Source organism: Rhopalosiphum maidis, chromosome 3 (assembly GCF_003676215.2).
Source record: "Rhopalosiphum maidis isolate BTI-1 chromosome 3, ASM367621v3, whole genome shotgun sequence".
In the NCBI taxonomy this organism is placed as follows: Eukaryota; Metazoa; Arthropoda; class Insecta; order Hemiptera; family Aphididae; genus Rhopalosiphum; species Rhopalosiphum maidis.
In genome coordinates, this window is record NC_040879.1 from 54,264,449 (window position 1) to 54,284,841 (window position 20,393).

The 20,393-nt window shown below is 26.8% G+C and overlaps 1 protein-coding gene across 3 annotated transcripts in view; it reads left to right on the forward strand.

Annotated features, from left to right (window-relative positions):
- The first annotated feature begins 398 nt into the window (after positions 1 to 398).
- Positions 399 to 20,393, forward strand: part of LOC113557217 (serine/threonine-protein kinase BRSK2) — a 99,996-nt gene continuing 80,001 nt past the window's right edge. For 2 of the 3 annotated variants that reach the window (XM_026962604.2, XM_026962606.2), the window contains exon 1: positions 399 to 1,052. In XM_026962604.2, coding sequence (XP_026818405.1) covers positions 956 to 1,052 — 97 coding nt within the window. In that variant the 5' untranslated portion in view covers positions 399 to 955. The remainder of the gene's footprint in view (positions 1,053 to 20,393) is intronic. The other variant, XM_026962605.2, reaches the window with a different exon arrangement.

Here is a 20,393-nt window from a genome sequence, read left to right on the forward strand (position 1 = left end):
AACGGAAAAAAAAATAAAAAAAAAATAGTAGCTGCGGATTTTTGGGCAACAGCGTTGGGGGGTCGTCAACCGCGCGTAATGCGACAACGTACCTTAATGATATACATAATAATATATTATTATATTATTAATGCGACAACGATACTATAGTGTATAGATGTACGTACGTGTGTTGTATAGGATAATGATACTGACAAAAACAATAATGATAATAAAATAATAATAACGTTATCGCGTGCGCACGCTAGTGGCGCGCGGTCCGTCAATAATTTTCCCGAGCGCGCTATCGATAGCCGGCTGTGCCGCCCGTTGCAGATGTGTTCGAGGCGGCTTACGCGCTGTGTATACCGCGGTTTCACTCCCCGGGTTTAAAACGCAATACCAAAGCAGTTAGGCAAAACGTTCGGCACGCGCACCATGTGTATTGCGTCGCGCAAGGGACGGTCGCCAGCAGTCGTCGTCGGATCAGCGTCGTACTCGCACACGCGTTTTCCGCGATCGCTGTAATAAAAATATTTTCACCGTCGTTTTTATTATTCGTCGTCGTCGTCGTCGTTATTATTACGTATTATTATTATTATTATTATTATTATTATTATTGTTATCGTCATCATTATTAATATTGTTGACGAAGGTTTTACAATATTTATTCCGACAACTTTTCGACTGGTGAAGACGCGATTACACACCACCGCTGGACCGCAGAAAACGGTAATCTCACATCTAGTATCGTTTCCGTTAATCTTTCACGTCCGATGTGCACGGACTTCACCGGAGCACACCGCCGACGACGTAGCCGCCGCCGTCGCCGTACCCGAGATGCTTCTCCGAATGTGGCTTCTCGTCCGCGTCCCACCGGCGACGATGGCGCGCACCGGTCTTTGATCAGCTCGGTTCCGCAGCCACGACGACCGTCACACTAAAAGCATTGAAACAGCACACCGTCGCGATAGCCATGCACCAAGAACAGTTCGTGTACTCGACGACCGTGGACGTCCAACAGTACGTCGGTCCGTACAGGTTGGAGAAGACACTGGGCAAAGGACAAACAGGTAAAACGATATGACACGATGACATGATTGCTGGGTACCTAGTCGGCATGGGTTAGTTCGGGTTATAGATCGGGTAGGTTTGAATGAATGGACGAGTAATGCTGCTATCGAGATATTATAGTAACGAATGTGCGATAGAGGCCACTTTCTTCTTCTTCTTCTTCTTCTTCTTCACTTTATTATAACAATCTCAGATCAATGGTGATAAATGATAATAATTTGATGTTAGCTGCGCAAATTGTATATTATTATTTTTATTATTAACCATATTGTATAGCTTATGGGTATACCTGAATTCAGATGGTTAGGATAGGGTTTAATGGTCGTACTTACGACTGAGATGACATATAAACTTAAATTAAACAACTTGTACCTAAGAATTTTTTGAAATATTTCTATTGAAATAAATAATTAAATCAAGTATCTAGTTACAAATTAATACTCGTTTTAACCTAGTGGACAGTGGTACGAAAAATGTGCGAGGGGAATTAAATTAGTGACAGTTAGGCACCTATATGGCTATATTGAGTTTGACTGGGATTCGATTCTATGTCAACTCGTAATTTTATAAATTAAAATGTTAACAATAAGTCGAATAAATAGAAAAAAAATAAACTCGATAAGGTAAAAAATTAATATTTACTAAACTAACTTTTTTTTTGACTCAACTTAAACGAATTAATAATATATAAAAATAATAGTATATTATATGAACCGTTATCGTATTATAATTATTATTATTAGGTATACAATGCGTGTTATATTTTGTGGGCAAAGTGACTTATTACAAGTTTTTAGAGAAAGATGTAAACATATTATAATGTTTTCATTTAATAACCATTTAGCTCTTAGAAAATTAATAAAATTACTTAACATTATTCGCATTTTAGATTATAAAAAATATTGTCTCCTGAAAATTACTTTAAATATGAAATGAAAATAAATCATGATTAAGAGATGAATTATCGGTGTTTAAAATTGATTATAAGGGGGATGGAATTCTTAAGGAAAAATTAAGTAGAGGGAAGAAATATGTGAATGAAGATATGTCATTCAATTGAATAAGGGAGAGGACCGCAATTTGATAATTAATTATTTTGAAAAGTTTTACATTTATAATAAATTTAATGTTCGAATTTGATGGTGAACTATATTATGTCTTGTCTAACTCAAATTCGAATCGACTTTATTTATCATAAAATATATATCGTCATTGTGATTTACGTTTATGAATCACATAATAGTATAATACAATAACAAAGTTCTACGTTTTGTCAGACTTAAGATTAACTGTTTATAATTTAAATACATTTACTCTAAACCGTTTTCGTTGTGATAATATATGAATTCTAATTAATTATATATTTTATAAAAATGTGAAACCTAAAAAATCTCATTTCATTTTTCGTTGTGATAATATATGAATTCTAATTAATTATATATTTTATAAAAATGTGAAACCTAAAAAATCTCATTTCATTTTTATAATTTTCTGTATTTTTACAAAATCTAAATAAACGTTAAAAATAAAATAAACTGTTTATTATTACGTCGTTACGGGCTAAAAAAAAAGATTGCTTAACTAGTGTATTTTACATAAACTTGAAAATGTATATTAATTATTAGGAGTAGTTATTAATATTTTTGCATTAGAAATGTAACTATTATTAGTTTAAATAACCATAATAATAAATTATTATTACTATAAAAATCGTTATTATTTATTCATCACAAATAACATAATAGATGTATACATTATAATATATCTGTATTAAAAATAGTATATAGATATTAAGCAGACCGTATTAAAAAGTGTACCTATCGTTATACAAATAAACGTATTATTCATTCACAAGAGAATAATTATATTTTTTACTTTAAATAATTCAATAATATTATGATATGTCACGCAATGAGGACTTTATATTTAACAAAATTATGTATGATGTATACAATTTTAAAACTGAATAATTCTAATTATATAAATACTTATTATTTTTTATCTTACAATGTGATATAATTCTGATTATTTTATAGGTATACCTAAAAATATATGATATACTTATGAATAAATATGTTTAAATAATATTTACGAAGATTTAAAAATATTTTAATTTGTTTCTTCAAAATTTAATTTCAAACAAACTTAAAAAGAGGTGTTTGGAGTGTTTTTTTTTTTTGGAAATGTGATAAATCTGAAATTGGGTGTGTATAATATACTTTGGTTATATAATTATGTCTTATACTTCGATAAACATTACGAAAACTTATCTAAAGTAGCAAAACATATTTAAACAGTTTGTTTAGAGTTTTTAATTTATTAAAAAAAATGTAAATGATATATGCAAAACGTTTAAGGAATATTTTCTGAAAAAAAAATTATGATCGTTAATAATTCTTTATTGCGTATGACAACAATTTATTGAAGCCGATTAATTTAAATAATTTAATTATACTTCACACGAAGTGTACAAAAAATGACTATAAAAATAATATCATAAAAATATATGAATAATATATTGAAAATAAATTTAGCGGTAATCTGTAAAACCAGCCAAAACAATAAATAATGACGGATAAAGCTAAATGAAGATATAATTACGTATACATTTATACATACATCGATTTCTAACTGAAAACTTTTTTTCCGGAACTCATACATGTCAAAATTATAACACATATAAAAGACAAATATTTAGAACTCTTAATAAGTTGTATTTTAAATATGTATCTAATAATTATACTTGAATATAAACTATATGTAAATGCTTTTAATTGTTATTTTTTTTTTTACATAAGTCATTTTTGAATTTAATTATCTAAGCCTTTTTGTTGTCCTAAATCACACACATTCGTAAACGTCAATACGTGTTTGTTATAATAATATGTGCATTGTACGATAAATACATGAGCTAAAGTAAACATAATAATGAAATGTAGATAAATGTTTAACTACAATTAATTCTTGTACAGATTGTAAATAAATTTTATCTAATACAAACATGTGATATTATATTATTATATGAGGGTTAAAAAATATGTTATGTGTTTGAGCGTTTCGACCTACCCATAAAATACACAGGAATCTCAGTTATTTTGTATGGACTCATTACTACTACATTATACGTTTATTAAACTTCTCATTTGCTCATTTCCAAACTGTATGTTCCTGACTTGTTTCAATAAATTTCCATGTGATAAAATTTTCTCACGAAAACGTCGTTTCCGTTTTAATTAAGCAGTCATATTTGTTTACTGTAAAAATTAACCTCGCTATAGATTATGTAAACGATCAATATCGTGTTATAAATATAAGTATTTAGTATGTAGGTAAGTATTTTACGTATAATATGTTTTTTCATTCTTCACAATACACCATCAACAAATCCTATAAGAGTACAAATACCTATTGTCATACACTTCTAAGGTATATATTGTTATAAAGTTTAGAGATTTCAAGGGAAGAATGAGGAAATAAGCTTTGGTATTTTTGTTCCATTGACTCTTTAGTGGCTTTGCGATATATTTGCAGAAATGTAATCGACTGCCATTAATTCTAAGCTTTAAAGTTCAATAAAACCGTAAAAATAACCTTCACGATAAAATATGTTTGAAATAAAAATAAAAACCGACTCAATATATTTTACCAAACTAAATATGCATTACATTATATTTCATTATTCACTGATATACCTTCATACAATACACTTATTATATTTTCGGTAGGTAACTAAAATAATTAAAGTAGAAATGTGATATTTAATATAAGTATAAAATTAATTAAAATATGTACTGAAAGTTGAAACACAATACAGGTTATGTAGGTATTCTAGTACTCACCATTTACAAGTATTGCATACTAAATTTAATAAATTACTTGAATTAATTTTTAATTGAAAACTTAGTAAGTGTTTTAAAAGTACCTATTTCTTGATTGAATTTTTTATGAGATGGACCTTAAAAAAATTAAAACATCATTTAAATTCAATATAATTTTTCATTACAACCTTGGCTTTATTTCAACGATAAGTTGAAGAGATATTATTATAAGTTATAAGATTATATTGATTTGTTACACGTTTAAATATTTATAGCTTTTAATAATGTTTTAATAAAACTAATAATATATGATTAGTTTCTTTATCCACGTTTAACTTAATCTTTGGTCCAAACTTTTGCTGAATTAAGTAGATTTTATACAAACATCTATAACAGCACGAGGTAGGTAAATATTAAGATGTTATTATTAAATACACAAGTTGAATACTACGTGCAACATAAATTATGAAAACATTTTTAATCGAAGACTTATCATTTGTGCTAAACGAACATAGTAAATAAACGTGTACGTGTTTTGTGTAATGTATGTATATTATATATAATATATATATATATATATATACTAATAAAACCTTACCATTGTTTAAATTGTCAAGGTTTACTAGGTTAAGGACACATTGATTGTCCAATGACCCATATGTGGTTCATTGTTTACTTATTCAATTAGTCCCCCGAGAAAAACATTGAATTATACCTTCTAGTACGTTCCAAAAATGTAGTTTAAATGTACATGGCATAATATACATCCCCGACAGCATATCGGTACACGTGTAGTTCGAATAAGTTGGATCGGGGGGGGGGGAAGTATAGAACATGCATTGCGTTAAAAGTTTTCCTACAAGATTCTGGCTTATCAAGTAATAGTACGATAGTTGATCATTAAATTATAAAATTATAATAGCGTGAATAGTGTTTTTGTTTAGGTTTTATGAGATGTATTATATTTAATATAAATATTGTTTTATTTTGTGCGACCATTTCGAAAATCATAAGTTGTTTCGTGTAAGATAAAAAGTGGTACTATGCCAAAAAATATTGATGACCAAACATGTGAGTGAACCTCCCTTGATTAGTGATTGATTATAAGTCTGAACGCTGAATGTAAATTAAATGAATTTCAGCACAGTATAATAGGATAACTATTTAAATTCTACTGACGGTAAATGGAAAGCAATTCTACACTAACCTATTACTTATTGTATTTAAAACCCAGCCCCAGACAGTTGGACATATGTCATTCGTCAGTATGGTCAAAACACTTCTAGTAGAAACCCAAGGCATGACACGGGTAGTTTTCATTTCCTGTCCAACTAACAGAATAAACTAGCTCCGGGTTCCAACAAGAAATACTTAGTGCTACGTAAGGAACTATTAATCTCGCCAACCGTATTTTGTTTTCAGATATAAATTAATGTCTAGCCTATAAAAATAGTAAAACATAGAAATTAATTATTTAAATGAAATACAAACGAGGAATGAAAAAATCAAAAAGTAAATTGCCATATGATATACACGGCCGATGTAAGTCATAGGATTCGTAATTTTGAATTTATCTGTACTTTTTATCGTGGAGTAAATGAGTTATGATGTGCGATAGTACAACTTCAGGATAATATATAGAATCAAAAAGACTTGTTACTACATCGAACAAACGCCGTATTTTATATAAATAATTTATATGAACGATAATCTATTATATTTTCCGAGATGTTGACTGATCTTTGAAATACAAACTTAGAAGTTATGCCTAAACAAACACCCAATCGAATTTAAATCGTGAAAAATAAAATAAAGAAATCAAAATTCTAATACTGTTTTTTTCCATCATATTATTTGATGATGTATATTGTATAGTAAGCTAAAATATTATGTTATAATCCAGTTGCTATAAAATAAATATATTTTTACTCTTATAATAATTTAGCATAACTCTGATTTTATACATTTTAATATAACTTACAATGCAATTACAAGTATATAATTCTTTATACGCATTAAATATTATATAATATATTTTGTCCCTTATTTTTGATACAAATATTTAGCTCAAATACTTATTGCTTTAATATACAGATATTATGGTATACACAATTATGATTATTGTGGTTTTAGTGTACATAATATAGAAGATTTTAAATTATCGAATTTTTCATTTTATTTTATTTGTTTGTACAGTCTAGAAGGTCTATACTTCTACTAAAGTCACTGTAGTATTAATTTTATTAAGTGTCAGTTTATTTGAATGCCCCTTAAAACATGCTTAAATTGAGGCTAAAAAATGTTTGCTTCTTTTAACAGTTTTAGCTTTTAATCACTTCCAAAAGTTACAATAAAAAACTGTAATGTAATGATTACTAAGGCGATATGATTATTACTTTTTGATTTCATTATAATTAAATTACAAAAAATATTTGACACATTCAATTATGGTTTTATTAATTAAATAGGTATTATTTTAATAATCCTTCATAAAGCTTGAACCTTTATAAGTCCGAAACTTGTTATTCTTAAATAATCCTGTATACCCCAACACGTAGTTGCTTGTATAATAGTAATACATTAACTATAATATGTAATAACATCTTAAACACGATTTAAACCTTGAAATTTCAAATTTAATCGCCAAGGTAAAATCTAATCTTAGGGTTTGTTTAGATATAATTAGTACCTACTGATTTTGACCATGTATACCTTAACCGTAGTGTGTCTGTATGTATAAGTATACATTATTAAATTGGTAAAATTAATTTAAATTATCACAAAGAAACTACCTAATAATGTTATGATAATAAAACTCAAATAGTTCTCATTCTTGTTACAATGAGTAAACGCAGAAAATGGTGATATATTGTCAAATAGTAATATAGTTAATTTTTTTTTTTAAGTATCAAGGATATATCACTATTTAAATGGTATTTAATTTATACAATTTAAACTAAAATAATACATACTGATCTAGTAGATTTGTTGAAATATTGAAACAGACCATTTTTAATTTCGTTACAAATTTAAATACTTTCTATTGATTATTGAGAACCAATGCATTTATTGAAAGTAATATTATTATTATTTTATAACTTCGTAGTTTGTAAAAATACTTAAATACGTGTAAATATTCAGTTTTTTTAATGTTATGTGATAGATATAAAATGTAATAAATAAGGTGTACCTACAGTATTAACAAAAAAGGTATACAAATAATTTTATAGATAATATTTTCTAATTATATCAATGTAATATATATAATAAAGAAGACGAATATCGTCGAAAGCAATCACTCAATTGTCATGGAGACTATGTGACAATTACAATAGAGTATAGACTATAATATTAGGATAGTTTGATAAATCTTCTTTATAGTATTATTATGTTTTCATCTAAACCAATATTATTTATACTATTTATAAATAGAAAATGTGAATGTGTATATGAATGGAAAAATATATAATGTTTAAAACTAACAAGATAAAAATAAAACGTATTGAGAAATCATTATTGGTATTTTAATGTACATAGTTTTTTTATATACAATATTCATATATAATACACTTGTGTACATAGGGAGATTTATAGAGGTCTTATACCCCTTAAAAGTCTACGAAATATAAGAAGTAAACTTAAATATTTATTCATTTTTTATTTAGGTTGAGTTAAATTTTACACATTTTTAGTTATAAATATTATTTTAAAACCGACCATTGTTCAACTACATTTAATATTATTTAGATATTAATCTTTTTACGGATTTTATTAACTTGAGAATTATTTTTTATCTTTCTGTAGAGCAACCGTACTTTTTTGGGAAGTAGAATAAATTGTAAAGTATTAAAGTTTTAAATATAACCCACATTCCTGCAATCATTTTATTAAAACTCAAATCTATTTTGTTTGTAATTTTTTTATCTTAGCATGTAGATTAACTATAAAGATATATCGAACAAAATTATAGATACCGAACAATCACTATTTAACCTAACTTCACTCTAACTTGTTTTTTAAATCAACCTATGTATCCAATCTTTCAAGTTTAATACCATGCTTAAATATTAAACAACTAAACCAATCATGCAACGGATTTTGAAAAAAAAAATTTAAAAACTGTACTAACTTCTATTTTCTATTTTTAATGTTTAGATTAATTCATTTTCTCTAAGAACGATTTTAAGAAACATTGCACAATATCTTAAGGTCCAAATTACTATTTGGCTGTAATCAATCATAATATAAACGAATGAAATAAGTTTTATTTTTATATATTTTCATAACTATTTGATCCTCAACCCACTTACTATCAAAGTTTTCCATCTCAGGAAGAGAATTGAGCAAAAATATGATACTTTAAACAAATTGGCACAATAAACAACAATATTTATTTATTATTCAATACCATTTTCATTCTCCAGAAAAGTCAGGACATAATTTAAATCTGTATGAAATCTATCTCAGATATCGGAAAATACAATTGCTATTTTTTTGTGCATTTCATCACAATATATTGCAATGCTCATAATTTGATTTTGATTTTCTAGAAATTATTACAACTTACTTTGCCCATATATGAAATTAACATATATTCACTTAATGGTTGCATATATAATTATACTTTCAGAAATTAATTTTAATATTTAAGGGAGTTAGCTCTTTTATTTAATTTGAATGTCACCCCGAGAAAGCGTAAAAATATAAGAAAAAAAAAATAATTATAAGAACATTTAGGTAAACTAATTGATAATTTATTTCAAACGGAGTTAAATAGCATAATGTTACATTATACTTAAATTAAAACAGAGTAACATTTTTTTTGTATATGATATAACTAAACTATGTAAATATAATAGAATAATATGTTAATATTGTTTTTTGACAATTTTATAACTACCTTTAATATATTATACCTAATACGTAATGAAGCTTTACTAATTTCTATATAAGTTTATATTGAACGATCTATATAGTCCTATATTTAATTTATTGTGGATCAACAAATCGATTATTCATTTTCATTATTATGAATACAATACTTTTTTAATAACCTTTAAATGCTAAACAAACTTATTATTTACTTAAAAACATCCATGTTCCATGATATGTACCAACCAAAACATTATAAATTTATCGAGCACGTATGGTTGATTTCTTTGTATACTTAATTAATTTTCTTTTATGAATAAATTTATTAGATTTTTACTGAGTATTATCAATACGTAAAATAATATAATTTTATCAAATATTTTGTTTATTATATTTTGAAATTAGCAAATATTATGTATTTGTTAAACACTTATTTTATTGGATAATTACTAATTATATAAACTATAAAACCTATAGTTATTTAAGTATATTAATTACCAATATATAAACATTTATCACATGGTTATTTATTAAGTATAAATAAAATATTGTGTTATAATCAATTACAGATGTATAGTTTGACCATCTTATTTTAGTTTCATTGAAATTATAAAAGTAAATTATTTCAAGTTTATTAAACTCGTATAAAATAATAATAGTTGTAAACTAAGTAAACCCAGTTTTAATATTGTCTTGCTAATTTTCCATATCAATTATTATCAAACTATATTATAAAACACATACTTATAATATTTTAAGTGCCCTTCATTTGGATTCGATTGAATAATTCATTTATAGGCACACTTCATGAAAAGTATTCGGTAATTTATACAGTAAAAATGAATAAGATAACAATCGACGTTTCCACTTAAATGTTATTATTGTTATGACATGAACAACTCAAATCAAAAATTATGTTAAATAACGTTATAGATAATATTGTGATTATGAAATACCCAATAGTGGTCGAAACGATTAAGTTTTATTTCCACAGAGGAGTCGCGAATAGAAACGAAAAATCAATTCGTACCATACAGAATCGCTTAAATGTAGACAGTCCGTTACTGCAGTTATTTAGTTAAAACCATTGTTATCACCCTTATATAAAACCATTGTACATGTTTATATATTATATTGTGTGTTGTTGGCGAAAGAAAACCAGCACCCTATCGGCGGAGTCGCGATGTCTGTGTAGGACCGCAGTAAGTTCGTCTCTGACACGAAATTAATCAATACCCCCGATTTCATTGTGAATTGTGTATGCCCAAAATGTATAGTCGAATACAATCCCTCCATCTCAGTCGCAGGGCTAATCGAGTTCAAATAATAGATAACTCGGTTATTTAATTCGAACACGATAAGACGCTTAAATCGTACCGGGCGGCGCGCGGAAAGAATTTACTGCGCTGTCAACCCCGTCAAAGTCAATATGTGTTCAGTGGTGCGACGCTCACTATACAGTATACTTGTATACAATATTATAGTGTTTTAATATATATTTTATTTCATTTTTTTACGCGAATGAATTGATTTTAAGAGAAAATGCATTGTGGACGAAATATTTATATTGTTCAACTTCTATAGTAACAAATTACCAGGAACATTATATTAAGTTTTCAAGCTTTTAGAGTTTTGAAAAATATTAAATTTATATACGTATATATAATTAATAATCACTCTAAAAATCTAACAGAATATATTTAAAATTGTATAATATCTAGAATAATATACATATTTGTTGAAAGTTTCGAGTCACTAAGGTCATTCCTTTCTGAGTATTTTAACAAAACATAAAATCGATTTTGTCAAAAACTGGTGTTGCGTAAACATTTACAGTTATTGTTAGTTTTTTTTTTCAATCATTAACAAACTATTGGTAATTTTAGTTTTTTCTTTCACAAAAAATAATAACTAGATGAAATTTTCTATTAAAAATCACATACCCAAAAGATTGTAGTGAATTTTTCTTTTCAAAACGTAATGATGGACGAAAAAACACAGTTTATTGTAAAACCAATACAGTACTCGCCCATACAGGAATCTAAAAAAAAAAAAAAATAATTTATTTCGTTTAACGTTTATTTGTTTTCTAAACATTCCAGCACTTATAGTTTCGTAATACGTGCATCTAAAAAATAACATGGGGTAGCTGGAGTTTTTAAAATAAATTGTTATTTGCTTGGGACAACACTCTGTATATATATATATATATATATAAATGCTTGTGTTACTGCTATTTTTCCACACATTATATAAAATACATATTGTTATATAAGAATACTTTATGAATAATGTCATATCTATAGTTGTTGTAACCCAATATTTGAATATCAATAATATATATAATATATTATAAGTTTATTTATATGAATTATATATATATATATTGTGTACATGTGTATTCTCACAAATATTCGTATATTGCATTATGTGGTATAAAAACCAGGAATACTTGTATTGCACCGGTAAAACAGGTGCTGTCTACATTTTACATATTTTAATCATATGTACCTACTAATTACTTTTTTATGATGCATATACGTTTTGTGTGCATTTTAATACATTTTTAATTTCAAATTAACTAAACCGGAAAGGAGGAAAGAAAAAAAAACTATTGATTGACGTAAGAGCAGTATATATAGCGTGAGTGAAGCCACCAAAAGGTTACCCATTTAAAAGCTCTTTAACTATTGAGCGAAGCGCTACCCACCCCACCCCATCCCACCCCGCGCAAATAATAAGTGTAAACAGAGGGTGAAATAATTTGTGAACGCAGCACGAATATGAGCGCAGCACGAGTTTTTTATACACTGGTTTAAGCTCCGAGATATCACTGTCGACTGTATAGCTGTAAAGAGTTACGTATGCTGCGTAGGTATACCACGTATACTACGCGAGGTAAACCGTCGACAACTAGCGTGGAAAGCTTAATAACGAACGTTTATTTAAACAATAATATTATAATAATGTTTAAAAAGTGTACGCACAGTTGTAAAATCATATGTTACCTGGTACTATCTGTGCTCACTTAAACCGACGTAATAAAATTGATGGTCGGCAATGAAAAATTAAGACCAAAACACATTTCGACGAGCGCCTAACAAGTAAGTGTATGACAACGTATAATACAATATCGTCGCTCGTGTACAATATTTATACGATTTATACATTATACACGTATACAGAAAGGCGGGGAAGTGGATCAAATAAATTAATATGCGTAGGTTAAGTGAAGGCAACGTTAACAAATAATATAATTAACTATAAAAGCTTTAAGCTTACGAAGAATACACTATTATTTTTTAATTACCACCTTGGTCATACATAGTGATTGTGCAATTCTAAAATGTTTTAAATAATATATAAATATATTTATAATTGATCCAATTCACGAGTCATTATGTACTTACATTGTGGTTAGGTATAATAAAACATTAATACATAGGTACAATGTTCGGATTTATTAAATTATTAAAATAATTTTAAATTTTAATTGAAGTAAACTAATGTAACTCAAAGAATCATTATTTTTAATGTAACCAGTAAATGCTGAATGATTCGAATATGTTCATTTAATTAGTCAAGGGATTAAAGGTATTTAATGTAATATTGTAGCAAAAAAAATTGTTTTGAAAAAAATGAACACTTTAAATAGTTATGACTTAGTGTATGTAATTATACGTTATCATGTGTGAATTTGATCGCTATATTTTGATATTGCATTACGTTGCTTGTTATCTTATGATGTCATCGGTACCTACCTAATGTCATATTATTGTTACCCGGTGATCGTAGACGGAATTTTTTGAAATAATTTTAAATATTAATATAATACAAAATCCATAGTATCTGACCGAGACTACACTACACCTGATTCTGTTCAATATAATATGTACCGCATTTAATAATTTCACACTTAGAAGGAGAAGAAAGTAGCGCGCGTTAAGGATTATACATAATATAGGATATAAGTAGCAGCATCTATTTGTCGGTCGCACAATTTATTACGTAATATTATCAATCAGTGTTGGTTTATTGTTTATTATATTGTAGACGTATTTTATAGTTTTCTATCATCAAAAAATAATCTAACTGTTTACTAAGTTTCATATTATATTTTACTTTTTTATTATCGAGTAATATAAAAAAAGATCAGTTTAGAGTTAACAACCTTAAACGGCTTAAACGAAAATATTCAAAAAATCTCAGAAATTAATTACCATAGGTAATAACTAACAGTTTTTAATTTCAAAATTAATCTATAATATCCGATACTACGATTATTTAATAATATTATAAAAATCTAAAAGTCCAAAAAATTATATTTAGTGTTCCGATATAATACTTATATTAACCTGCATGACTAACTTTACAAACTTATATTTGACAGTTGATATTTATTAAAAGTAATCAATAGTATAAAAAATGTGTTTTATATTATTAGAAACTTTTAATTTAATCAAATAATTATACCTATAATAATAATTATAATTATAGTTATGAAAATATATGCAGAAACGTAAAAAAGAAATTAGAGGTTAATCATGATTGTTGTTTTTAGAAATAAAAATATATGTTTCATAAATTAAAACAAATATATTAAAATACTGTTAAAATATTATAAAACAATATTTGGTGCAAGTTTTACTAAAAATTGTGAAATATGAAGTACGTACATGGAGTGTAACTGAATACGTTATGGTGGATAAAAAATACTCTTCTGTAGATTGAAATAAATTATTTCATAGATTACATGACACTCTTTAATAAAATATACTATGCATTAAAATGTACGAGTAAAAATAAAACAGAACTTTTTAATCAATTATCACGCAAACATGATTAATACGAATATATTATATGAACACTTTGAATACTACTAAACCATGTGCAACATGTATTATTTTGATATTCGTATAGTTTGTTTATATCAATGAGTTTGCTTGATTTAAATTTTCATTAATTTTTCTTTAACATTATTCTTTATTTATCAATTTGTTCAATTTGAACGATAAGCGTGAGTGATAGTTGATACAATAATACACGTACAGGAATAACGAATTAAAAAGACCTCCTACTGAAAATAATTCGTCAAGAGATAGTATTTACACACATTTATATATTTTTTCTTTTAAATTTATCTAAACAGGTCATAACATCACTGTCCTTTTAGTCATTTTTTAAGATTACCTGTAATAGTTTTTGATGAAAGTTTGGTAGGTTATCGTTCCATTATAGAATGATGAGAAAGTTGGAAGTGTGTGTAATATTGATCACTTTGATAGTTATTAACAATTTATTTAGAAATGACTTTGGTTAGAAAAGCGTGTAGAGGATTAATCATATACTTAAAATCATTTACGAGTTAAGAAATAACACTTTACATGTTGAAGAAAGGAGAGTAGGTATTTTTATTTTTAATAGTTTCGTAACCTGTCATATCATCTGTGTAGAATTTGTCATACATGTTCGTGTATGAAGACTACTGTTAATACTTAATATTTTTGTAAGGTTTGTTTTTAATTAGAAGGATGTCATCGTTGTTGATAGAGTTCTTTATAAATAGTGCATTACTTAAAGTTAGTTAGATGATTGTCATTGCATAGTGCGCAAATGGTAGGAAAGTCACTTGGTTTGGCACACAATGCCGTGAGATGATTTTTACCACATTTGACTTATTAAGAGAAATAGAATCAGTCGATTTTAGTGTGACCACAAGATTAACATTTTATTCGTTGGGAGTTTATCGTTTCTTGTGTGAATCTTCTACTTTTACTTTGGTATGAATTATTTAATTTATATCAAAAACAACATTATTAAGCTCAAGGTCAACAAAAACTAAAGGTAGTGCGTTCTTGGTTTGATAGTGCAGGTTACTACTTAATTTTTTAGTGAAGTAGTCAATTTCTTCTAATTTTGTGAACAAGAGTTGACGGATAAAGATTTTTTACTACTGCTATAAATACTTTATCAGATCGTAGTTTATATGTTTGAAATCCAGTATCATTTTCATTTAGAAAATTAATTATTTTTTTGCAGTTTTCTGATGTATGGAGTTGAAGTTAAAATTGTGTAGAAGTTAATTTACAATTTAAACTTTCAGACCAAGTAAATCCGAGAATGCATTTCTTAATTCAAAAAAGTTTATGTACTCTTAAAGAATATTGGTTGTAGCAAATCGTTTTTCTTCTGTGTATGTGTGAAAGTGTCGTGACCCTTGACCTTAGACTTAACGTTTCGAAATTAATTAGATAAGCCTTATATACGTTAATAGATAGAGTATGGATTTGGAAAGATAAATTATTTTATTATGGTAATGGTCGTTTATTGTTTTCAAATTTCAATTGAGAACTTGTATTATTTTTTTTTTTTTATTATAGGCGCAGTTTTTATTACTTGGTTTTTAATTTTCATTATAGGCGACGCGCTTTGTTCCGTATTATTTATTTTGTCAGTACCTCTTATTTTGTATTATAACTTTTTTTTTTCAATATAACTTTGGTGATCCAGCAATCCGGCACTATGGATAGGCAAAATAGGTACATCATTGCATTACTAATGGGTCCAATGTTAGGTATTTCTTAATGTTTTTTTATTTTACTATGATAATAAAATATTAATGTAATCAACGATTATAAAATGAAATGTTAAATCTCTACAATACTGTACAGTATATTTTTGTTAAAACTAAATTATTTGAGTCAATCTAAATGTATTTTTTTCATTTCAAAAATTCATATTTAATCTATGTTATAGATTTTTAATTTTTATAGACATTTAGTGGAGCTGTTTTAATTACGGTTATATCAAATATTGCCAATATAATTTTTCGTTGCAATAAATTTTTTGTTTTTAGAAAACTATATAGGAAAAACCATACAATTTGCAAGTTAAGAAAAGTTTGAATGCCATTACCTGTGAGTCTGTGACCAATTTCCAACGCATCAAATAATAAAATTACGGCACATGGATCTTATTCGTATTTCGTTTTATATTACTACTCCAAAAACTAATAGCAGATAGTTCATATATATATAAAACAAAAAAATAAAACTCATTACTTACTATAAAATCAATATAAGCTTTCTCTTTTCATGATGTAAATTAAATTTTAAAACGTAAAAAAACAAGCGAAAACCAATTTCATGTTGTTGACATAAGAACAGCATCATTAACTAATTGATTGATCGAAACAGACGCTCCTACACAGGTACGCGTGTCGATGATTAACACGTTTTTAAATCTCTCGTAGTCTTCGCTTGATTTTTAGATTTATACTTTACATAATCTACCTGACATCTTCCGAAAAGGATTAACATTTTTTTCTCGTACCTGTAAGCAGATTAACACACTTCGTGACCCATTAAAAAAAATACACTTATCTGCACTTTAATATTATTTATTTATTATACTTAAACAGGCTGTGCCCTCTTGATACAATTTTATTGAAGTGTATATACACCATATACATGTATTAAGAGATTCATTAAACGTAAAACACTTATTATATCAAAAAATATTAACGTTTTTTAATATATTTTTTTTTTCAAAATTTTAGTCATAAAAAAATAAATATCTCTACTATTACTGATTTATACCTTTTTCATAGACAATATTAAGTCGTTATTAGTTATTAAAAATCAGGATATTTTTCGAATTATACTTATTAATTAGTAATATTTATAAAAACCGAATTTTGTTCGGTATTAAATTAGTTCAAAAACTATAAGTGTACATAGTTTTAATGAATAGTATGATACAGAGGTACTTCGCAAAGTGTTGTTATATTATTTCGCTCATCTAAATTTTAAATAATTATTACTAATAAACTATTTGTCTGAAATGTAATTTTAATATATCTAAATACTCTAAAAATATTCAATTTCAGAATAAAAAAATGCCATGAATCTATTCGTTTCCATAATGTTTTTCTTCGTATACTTTTACCAACGTAACCATTTTAAACTTAAAAAGGAATGTATTACTTATGATCTGTTACTTGAAATTCGACTTATAAAAAGTCTATGAAAACACCTTTAGGTTTTATGTCCGAGTAAGAGTTAAATAAAAATATTATAAATATTTTTAACTGATATTAACTTTTATTCTCCAAAATGACATTTAAAAATATTATTTAATAGAAAAGAAAAAGTTATTGACTGGTGAAAATGCCCAGAACACATATCACTTCTTTTGCGTATAATCACAGTTCATAATTATTTTAGGTTCAAAAACAACAATAAGACATAGTAATAATAATAATGCACTACGCAAGTTGTGACTATAAATAATAGAATCTGGAAAATCAACATCGTCGATATTGTGGTCTCTGATGACCACATTTTTCTAAGACCCCGGTACTCCCGGCCTAACCGTGTATAACCACGTGACACTGTTCGGAAGCGATATAACAATATAAATTCCCCTGTTCGGGGAAAGGTTAATGTTGTTAATGGGTCTAAACAAGAAAAATAAAAAATAAAAAGTTTTTTCTTTATCACATTATTATTATTATTATTATTATTTCATTATTCTAACGACGTAACAATATCGATTAACATAATATTGTTAACCCCCCCAGGTATTAAAACATTAAACGCGGGAAAGGCACTCAAACGAAAAACATATTAATAATGACAACGCCGCGGCCGCTTCGAAAACGCATAAGCATATAAGTATATACGGTATACACTCGTCACCGTGTATACGCTCCCACCTTATAATAGTGGTAATACCACTGCCGGCGCTGCACTAAGTGAATTACTTTTCATAAACCGCAAAAATAATAATAAGCAATAATGTGAAATCTATTAAAGCGTGTAGACATTTTTTCATTGTATCTACCTCTAATACAATACATCACGGTATTATTAATGACGCTACTCAAATTTTATTATTATACACAGACACGGTATTGTATTAAGAATCATATTATGATGTAGCTATATTTTTTTAATTTTTTTTTAGTGTATACTATCTTAAATGCACAGTAATATACTGCCCTTATTTGATTTATTCGAATTTCCATAAACGAAAACAAAATATATAATTATTTTTAATAGTCGATTTTTAATTCTCTGACGATTATTCAATAGTAAATCAGTATCCTTTTATGATATCTATTTTTAACATGTTATGATTGTAATGCGTATAATAATAATAATCTATATGTGTATATGTTTGGGTATGGCGTATGATGAGTATACATAAAATATATTCTAAATTCTTTATACTTTAACAATTTGTTTATTAAAATAATCCTGAATTTTTTAAATACAGAATAATGTTATTGTCTACAATAGTATAAATAGACAACAATATAATCGCTATTCATTTGTAGGCTATACACTAATTGTATGTGTTTTAAGTTCTCCGTTGGATAAACTAGTGATAATATAATATTAATATTAGAATTTGTATTTGATCCAAGTCAAACAATTATTTTGAATAGACCTAGAACTTTTTTTTTACTTAATAATGGTTTGTACATTATTACCTGCTACCAGTGTGAAAATGACGTATACCTAAGACCCACGAATGTTTCTTTCAATACATCACTGACTATACATTATTACGGTTTATTGTGATTTTTTTGATATTTTAACTTGGACAAAAACAATAATACTGATCTAAAAACGATGGCATTATAATATGATTGTCTACTGTTTAGCGTGTCAGATGTTCCGAACAACGATTTCGAAATAACATAGTCGATGAAAATATCTCTAAATAAAACGTATCAACGACAAAAAATATATCCGGCATTATTGCCACTCTGTGAGTTTCGATACGTGACTATTGTATATTATTATCGTAGTATAATATTTTATGAAAACTGTATAAAGTTTGTCTGATTTGGGTCGGGCCAAGCAGACGATTAGCGTTCGAACAACAATGACATGTGTGTAGAGCATCGCTTAACGGCTTGCGCGTTAGAAGAAAACCATCCCGTATCGACCAGCACGTAATAATATAATATTATTATATAAAACCGATTAAATGCACGTTAATGTTGGGGTTAAATAAACTTTAAATGGCTATTGATGAAGGGAACATTTAAACGATTTATACGATAAAAGTTTTTTTTTTTTTTTTTTTGTATATTTGTTAGCTAACTTACGTTAGTGTATGAACGCTTTAAAAACGTGGTAGATTTAAAGGCTATACACATTGTATCAATCTGAAGACGTTAAGCTTTTTAAAAATATATAAACAGCTTAAAAATAAAAATGTTGAATTCTGGACGGTATAAGAGAAAAATAAGTATAGCAGAAAATCATAATTTCAACTCGGCACCCTAAATTCAACACAAAGTATCAGTTTTATATAAGTAATCAAATTTTACCTCTTCTCTCTCAAAAAAATATACATTAGACAGGGCATTATAGATTGAAATAATTAATTAAATTTACTATATATTATACACAAACCATAACAATATAGTAGTTAATTAATTATGGTGTTTAAGGGACAATTTTATTATTTATAGTTGTTTAATAACTCGTAGAATATTTATTATTTTTGCGAATACTATTAATATATTATATTTTGGCTTAAAATCTGTATGAATAATAAAATATGTAGCCTTTTAAGTAGGTTCTTTCATAATAATTGATCTTGGAATTGTCGGTAGAAGCATGCCTTTTGATA